At 35.3% G+C, this 8,275-nt stretch overlaps 1 protein-coding gene across 1 annotated transcript; it reads right to left on the bottom strand.

Moving 5' to 3' along the window:
* Window positions 1-584: 584 nt before the first annotated feature.
* On the bottom strand, window positions 585-2,543 carry LOC106396834. The gene is made up of 6 exons (XM_013837331.3): window positions 2,257-2,543; window positions 1,899-2,013; window positions 1,285-1,824; window positions 1,116-1,215; window positions 959-1,028; window positions 585-875 (listed from the first exon to the last, which is right to left on the bottom strand). Exons 1-5 carry the CDS (start codon window positions 2,337-2,339, stop codon window positions 1,009-1,011), a joined length of 858 nt encoding a protein of 285 aa, XP_013692785.2. The 5' UTR covers window positions 2,340-2,543; the 3' UTR covers window positions 585-875; window positions 959-1,008.
* Window positions 2,544-8,275: the final 5,732 nt, after the last annotated feature.

Raw genomic sequence — 8,275 nt, 5'->3', positions numbered from 1 at the left:
TGCGACTTTGGATATTTGTATTATCAAAAGTATAATTTCACCATATGCAGGTTACCCATCATAAGCAATTATCAATCATGATGATCAGTTATAATTTCACTATAGATTGGTAGTTTGGTAATGAGCATTTTAAAAAAGAAGATCAGTCACTGATTCGAACCATAGACTTGCGAATTAAGTTAAGGGTCCAGGGGACAAAAATTGTCTGCTCCAAAGCGAGACAAACAAAAATTGGAGATATCATTTAACACAACACGCATTGGGTTTCTTCAGGGACACGTCTAAAGTTTATTAAATTTAGCTTATCCTTCTTTTGGCTTTTACCTGAGGTTTGCTCTTGACAAAGCTTTTCACTTCTCTTCCTTCTTGAAGAATTTGAATCAAGTAGCATCTAACGTATGTGCTCAATACAGAAGAATCTGTATAAAAAAACGTGCAAGATACAAGAAAGGAGTGTAACAACCAAATAAAACAGGGTGATCATCATGTGTTTAAAAGATCAGTTTAGAAAATTTAGAGCAATGAGTTAGATTCTGAAAATTCATTCATCTGTCGATCTTACTTGAGAGTTTCCGAAAACCCGGTTTAAGTTCTCAAAATCTTATACTGGTTGCTATTTAACACCAACTCAAAAATCCAATTTTCAAAGGACCATAGTGAACTTCAACAACCTTTAACCGTATCGATTTCACACAATTTTTTTACAAATAGACCTACGAAGTTACAAGTTCCTATATATGTTTCTTGAGGATGAAAGAAAGTAAAAGAAGGCAGGCTTGTTCTTGAGAAAGCCTTCAATCTCTCATCTTTCTTGAGGGATGTTGAATCATGTAGAATCTTAGGTGTGTTACCAATACGCAACAATCTTTAAAAACCTGCAAGAAAGGATGTAACGTTTAAAGACTATTGTACAAATCTTTAAAGTTATGATTTGGATTTTCAGAATATTAGTATTCACCTGTCAAATGTTCTTGAGAGTTTCCAAACCCACAGTTTAAGTTCTCAAGACTAATAAACTCCAAACAGCACTGCAATGTAAAGAAACTGATACTGTTAAAGAACAATGGTGTGGTGTGGTGTGTAACTCATGAGAAGCAAGAGAAGATGGGACTCACATAGAAGAAACAAGATTAGCGTGAAGGAAAGAATGAGCTGGACCGGTCTGCTAAATGGAACACGAAACCGCCTTTGATGATATCTGACTCTGTCAAAGATCTGCAAAACGATAAACAAACTAAGTAACTATAATCAAACACAATCGTATAGAGATGAGGTGAAGCTTACTAGGTTATAACCAAACAGAGGTTTAGATCCTTTCTCTTTAGGAGTGTCTTCAATGTCAAACACAAGCCTCTTCCTCTCCTCCTCTTCTTCCGCATCAACAGGAACATTAACCCTCAACGCAGTAACATTAGGAACATTCGGCGAACTCCATGTTCTCCTTGTCCCAAACCTTTTATCAGCCTGTTGCACGCGGATCATAGCATCAGCACTCTCAGGGCTACCTCCCTCGTCAATGTCTATCACACAGCTGTTGAACCCACCTAAGGAGCTTGTCGAGGAGTCTCTGAAGTTGATGCTACTCTCAGAGGTAAGAGAAGAGCCAGAGAGAAACATGGCAAGGTCATCACGCTCTTCTTTGTTAAGATCCACCAAACGCAGAGGATGTTGTTTCCCGTTCTCGGTTAAAGCCTCTTGCAGTGCGGTCTGCACTCGGTAGATCTGGTTCTCAATAGCGTTGACAAACTGTTTATGCCGAGTTAATGTGGTGTCGTCTCGGCAATGTCCGTGGCTTAACCTCACTGCCCTCTCAAACTCTTCCAGCTGATTCACATTACACAAACAATACACTCATTTGAATAATGAACAAAATAACTTGTGGAAGTGTGGATTCGAACCTGCCATTTGGCAGTGCTCAAAGCTGCTTGAAGTTCAATGCAGAGCTGGTCTGATTCCACGGTTACTCGACCTTGTCTCTTCTCTTTAATCCACAGCCTATACGCAGATTCCATTCTGGAAATACAGAGACAATAGAGCATTAGTTTTAATAAACCTCATAGAAAAAAAAATTGAAACTTGATTAAACTCAATTCCTTTTCACCTATTGCTAATAAATCAAATTACACATAAATAAAGTTGTCACCTTTGATCATGGTACAACCAAACAATTCACAATTACTCAAAGAACCCCTATAAAGCTTATGACTTTCTACATACAAACCAATCAACATGAGATTCAAAACAAAAGGGACATACGTATCGGCAGATTCTTGAACCTCCTCTGCTGCTGACAAAAAGACATCCTTTTGCCAAAGATCGAAGCTGTTAGCTACAATCATCTTTCTTCAACAATTGAAGAAGATTCAACGAAAAGGGTCTACACAGCAAAATCTATCGGAGGTTTATGTTCGATAGATTCTCTCTTCTCTTTTCTTCTGCAGGAAAGAAGGAATTTCTCTTTCTCTTCTTCCAGCTTTATGTGTTTTTGTTAATTCGTCTGATCTTTTTTTTTTTGCTTCTTCACTTTTAATTTAATAAAAACGTTAATGGGAAGGTGAATAAAAGAAGATAACATGTTTATTTAGTAAATGTCTTGTTTTTAATTGGTAGACAGCGTAGCTTAAAATAGTCTTACCCGCAGGAGATAATTGCTTAGCGTTAGGAACTGAGAAAACATCAAGGTATGTTGGTTTTGTGGCCCCCACCCACTTGTCCCTCAACAAACATCCATCGTTATTAGCCAACTCAAATGGAATTTATTTACAAGAGTCAAATGCTAATGACGCTTTCTCAGATTTCTCGCGAAATTAATTAACTCAATGGTGATTTAAGGGGGTGTTATTCAATATGGTAATTTAATGGAATTAGATGTACTTTAATTCCCAAACAAAATCATGTGTTATTCAATTGTGTATTTGTAAAAGTGAATTAAAATCCCCTGTTATTCAATGTTCAACTGATTTTGTTAGAATTCAGTTGTTTTAGATTTTAATGGACTTTTATGTTTAAAGCAAAGAGTAAAACAATTACGTACTTTTCCTCTGGTTTTAGGAAGGATTTCAAATATACTCTGTCATTTCTTCTTGTCTCTATTTTATGTCTCTCTCTCTGCAAAAACTAATCCTAAAAATTATAATTGAAAGAAAAAGACATGTGTATTCGATTAACATTTTTGTGTGCAAACTCAAAAACATAATTTGATTCTTCATCCAAAAGGACAAACATAGAAATATCTTTTAAATTTAGTGCAACTCAAAAATCAAAATCAAAACAAGAGAAAACAACGTGTGTATGACAGTTTTGAAAGACATTCTGATGTGTTCATATTGCAAATCTTATTAATCGAAAAGTTCTCTAGAAATATATATTTTCTGAAACTTGGGTAGTTTTAAAATTCAAAAATTCCATAGCAATGAATTACAATGAAATCTACTTGCCTTGCATTGAATCCATTAGAACTTAACCGTTTGGAACTGATTTTTTTTTTCCATTTGAATTACAATAAACTCCACTAAAATTCATCTTATATTGTAAAGAATCCAATCAAATCCACTGTGAGACTCCTAATTACAGTTACATTGAATTCTTAATTCAATAACACCCCCTAAGTTACGGGTGGTATGTCTAACCCTTGTGATGGCAAATTTTCAACTATTTTATAGACATTAATATATCAGTAACAAAAAAAACATTAAATGAAATTTGAATTACTATAATAGGATTACTACAATTTGGTAAAAGAACATCATTCTAATCACACGCTCTCCAAAATGCACAATCTTTCTGTCTCAGCCACTAACACGAGTGCTTACCAAGACCGGTTCGTGCTCCAGTGTAGACATAAATTGGCGTTTCTTTCAGGTTTCGGTTACAAAGCCCAAGCCTTTTTGAACTTGGTCTGTCCAATATTAACATCCCTCAAACTGATTTACAATTACACTTGGGTAAACGGTTTGGTCTCCGTTGTCCATTTTCATTGTTTTACTTGTTAAAACTCCATCTTCAATACCGTCTTCTGTATAGATTGTGTCATTGGTTTAGCTATATTGAAGACTATAGCAAGGGAAGATCTTTATTTAGTTAACTATGTCATGTGTTAATAGTCTATGGACTATATAGCAGTTGGTTTTGTCCTGTCTTGGGCATCATCGAAGCTACACATTTCAAATTTATCTATTCCTTGAGCTCTAGTGTTCACGTGTTTAGCTAGCTGTTTTGATAGTATTGACACTGTTGTATGCTAATACTAAAATCTGCATAAGGTCTTTTGCTTCTGTCTACTCATATGGGTTGTAACTATTAGACACTGAGAGAGGATGGTGTTTGTTGGATGATTTAATAAAATCTGCAAAACCATTGGAGATGAAATATGTGTCAATACTAAAATCTGCAGAAGATCTTTTGCTTTTGTCTACTCATGTGGGTTGTAACGATTAGACAATGAGATATGATGGTGTTTATTGCATGATTTAATGAAATCTGCAAAATCATTGGAGATTAGAAAGGTGCCAATACTATGATGTTTGTTGCATGATTTAATGGAATCTGCAAAATCATTGGAGATGAGAAAAGGTAGCCATAAAAAAAGGCGAAAAATGTGATCTTCTACATTTGATTTGTAACCTATTGCGGTTGAGACTCAAGAGTGCAATGCTATCATAAAGAAAACCAGCTGATTGATTGACAAATCACTTCTTGGATTCTCGCTTGATCATCAATGTTTGATGTTAGAGTCATGTATGTCTTGAACAGTTTTAAGTGAAGTTTGTTAACCACATTGGTTTGGTTTGACAATAGGTGTGCACTTATAAGTCACTAATAAAGTTACAATTCAATGTGTCAATTCTATATCTCTTCCTCCAAGAACCAATTTGGTCTCAGCTGCATTTAGAATCCAGCAACCAAACAAACTCATCTGAGAAAAAAATTTGAGAAAACATGTACAACAAATGGTTGATCATTGTCTGATTCAATCCAACCTAGTGCCACAAATAACTTGATTCCAAGTTTTACGCACCATCAAAGGATGTAAAACCCCAATTTGTTATAAAGGTTTCACTAAAATGGGTTTTGACTTCCGTATTACCAAAATTGATAAACAATATACTATAATTATGATATATCCTTTTTATTTTCTTCCTCGAAGAAGTGAACATGTACAACAAGTGGTTGATTAGAACCTTAGGGGGTTATTGAGAGATTAATTTGTACAGAGTTTGTGGATTTTGAAAGTTGATAGATTTTAAAAATTATATGAATCGTGAAAGTAACAATTGATTTTGAAAGTTCATAAACCATTGATTTTGTTAAGATTTTTAAAATTCCATGAACTAATAATAATGGAATCTCAAAATTTATAAACTCAAGTCCACTCTTCATGTGATTTGGATGTTTCACTAGATTGGGCTTTGGCTGTGATTTCACCAAAATGGATAAATCTTATATTATATGATTATAACAATCATAAATTATAACATTTTGACTGAACAAATAAAACAGAATAAAAACAACCTTAATGAAAAACACATGAACCATTAGACAATGATCCTACAGTGACTACTATAGTCTTTTCTCCTTCACATCTCTTCAACTTCATCTCCTTTATAATCCTCTCTAGCTTCAGAGAATCACATTCTTCCATTGGGCACGAATACCCAAATCGAACGAGATTGAAACACTAGAAACTGGTGAATTGGAAAAAAAAAAGTACGGAAAAATTCGGTTAGCGATCGAGATAAGCGACGTAACTTTTATCTGTTAGCTTTTCTGTTTCGGGTTTTTTTTCTTAAATTTCCCTTTTAATTACATGCATCACATGTGTGTGTAGCAGTGGCGGAGGTAGAAAAAACTTTTGGAGATGTCAATTTTGAAATTAGCTTAGGGGTCATTTAACTAAAGTTTACAAAATTTAACTAAAGTTTACAAAATTTATCTAATTTTTAAAGAATTATACAAGTACAAATTTATTTTATAAAAATTTCACCCGGATCAATTGACCCATGTGACAATTCATACTGTCTTTTTCTGATTGGCTCGAAAGAAAAGAGATTTTTCCATAAAAACATATCATGTTATTTTTCTTTGTAATAAATTAAATTATTAATTTTTTTGTCAACTGAGTTTTATTAAAAAGGCGAAGCCCAACAAAGAACGAAACCCAAAACACAAAAATAAAGACAAATGACCTTAAACAACAAGCATAATTACAAAATTCCATGCATTTTAAGCCCAATAGATTAAATCCGCCGAGGAAGTAAACGCACCACTTGCCACCATGTGTTCGATCCCCCGGCAATCTGAAGACACTCGTCAAGACAAAAAGCCACCACCTCCTCCAGAAAAGTTGTGGAGGAGCTCCGCCGTTAGCGGAGACAGATCGGTGAAAGACCATTCAACGGAACAGTCTTCACGGAAAGCCGAATCACAACTGAATCTATCGCTTCAGGGAAGAACAACCGCCTTCAATCGATCAATCCATCTTTGATCTTTATCTTGAACACCAGCCCTCTTTAAAGATGAAATTGAGCTCGAAAATGAAATAACCCTAAACGAAGGGGAGAAAAAAGCAAACACGGGTATGAAAGAGAGGCGATCTAGAAGAGGAGCCACATGAAGCGAAGATCAGAATTTAACCGGGAAACCCCGGTAAGAGCCGCCATCAAAACCTGAAAAGCTTCAACGGGGAGACAAAAGCTGAATATCCTTCACCGACAAAAAAACTAGGACACCAGAAACAGCCGGACGACCATCAATAAGATATATGCAACGCCGGAGACAAAACCGGTCGGTGGAGACATAAACCAGAAAAGAGACCCAAAAAACGGACTAAAAAGGCCAAAAAAGAAACCGACAAGATCTTCTCTCAATCTGAAGAATTTCGAATAGAGAAAAGAAATAACTATTAAATTTATTAATTAGATAGTTAAAATATAACCCAAACAGTCAAACATTTAAATAATATTGAAACGACATAACACAAATATCTTCTGATTCAATCCACCCTAGTGCCTATAAATAACTTGATTCCAATCTTTAGACATCATCAGTGGATGTAAAAACCCTTTATGGTATGGAGGTTTCACTAAATTGGGTTTTGACTTCGGTATCACCAAAATGGATAAACAATATACTATATGATTATGATACGTCATTTTATATTCCTTCTTCCAAGAAGTGAACATGTACATCAAGTGGTTGAGTATAGCAGTAGTGATTCAGTTAAACTCAAGTCTACTCTTCGTTGATTTGGATGTTTCACTAGATTGGGGTTTGACTGTGATTATAGCAAAAATGGATAAAACCTTATATTATATGATTATAACAATCATAATGATTATAATATTTTTGAGTGAACCAATAAAACAGAACAAATATCATCCTCATCTCCATCTTTTTCATCTTCAAACCCAAAGAACTCTGTTTCCATTGGGACTATCCAAAGCTCTCTTCTCTTGTTCCTCCTCTGCATCTTCATCTTCATGTTCTCCTTCCTCTTTCTTCTTCTTAACTCTACCACTCTTCCTCCTCCTCACAACTCTCTCCTTCAACACACACAAAAGCTCCCTTACCGCCTTCTCCGCATCACTCCTGTTCCTAATCAACACCTCACTAACATCAGCCGGAGTAATCTCCGCCTCCTCCACACACTCCTCCATCTCCTTCAAAACCACACCGTCAACATCCTCCTCCATCCTCAAATAATTCTTCAACAGAATCTTCAACGCTTGAAACCTACAAAACCCCATGTGAATATGCATATCCATCCTCCCACTGCTCAACAAAGCAGAGTCCAACTTCAAAGTTAAGACTTGAAGTGCGGCATTGAAGGACTCAATAACACCCCCTACACTTCTAAATTAGAAGCTGTAAATACTTCTTAATTAGTGTAATATAAAAGAAGGGTGATATTTACTCGTAGTCACAAATAAGATGGCGGTGATATTTTGCAACACTCTCTACTCAATTCCTGATGATAATTCATTCACAAAAGCTTGAAGAAAAGTAGGAATTATTTGTGACTACGAGTAATTAAGAATATCACCACTCAGAGAATCATGAACAGCTCTTCCATTAAGTTCAGAACGGTGTCGCTGCTAAGTCTTGATACTTTGTATCACCACTCCACTATGAAAAACACTATGCTGGTTAACAAGGAAAATAAATATATCCAAAATAAAATTTCAATCACATACCCAAAATGTATGTTAAGAAGAATTTCAGAGACCTAAAAAAACTAATAGAGAGAGAGAGAGAGAGAGAGAAACAAATCCCACGG

Source organism: Brassica napus, chromosome C1, assembly GCF_020379485.1.
Source record: "Brassica napus cultivar Da-Ae chromosome C1, Da-Ae, whole genome shotgun sequence".
In the NCBI taxonomy this organism is placed as follows: domain Eukaryota; kingdom Viridiplantae; phylum Streptophyta; class Magnoliopsida; order Brassicales; family Brassicaceae; genus Brassica; species Brassica napus.
The sequence above is the reverse complement of the archived record's forward strand: the minus strand, read 5'-3'. Positions and strand labels throughout refer to the sequence as shown.

Bases quoted from the DNA above. Each gene is read 5' to 3' on its own strand.
- LOC106396834 (XM_013837331.3), bottom strand. From the start codon at position 2,339: ATGATTGTAGCTAACAGCTTCGATCTTTGGCAAAAGGATGTCTTTTTG. The intron at 1,825-1,898 runs GTTCGAATCCAC...AATGTGAATCAG, and splicing joins TGAGCACTGCCAAATGGCAG to CTGGAAGAGTTTGAGAGGGC. The intron at 1,216-1,284 runs GTAAGCTTCACC...ATCGTTTTGCAG, and splicing joins CTCTGTTTGGTTATAACCTA to ATCTTTGACAGAGTCAGATA.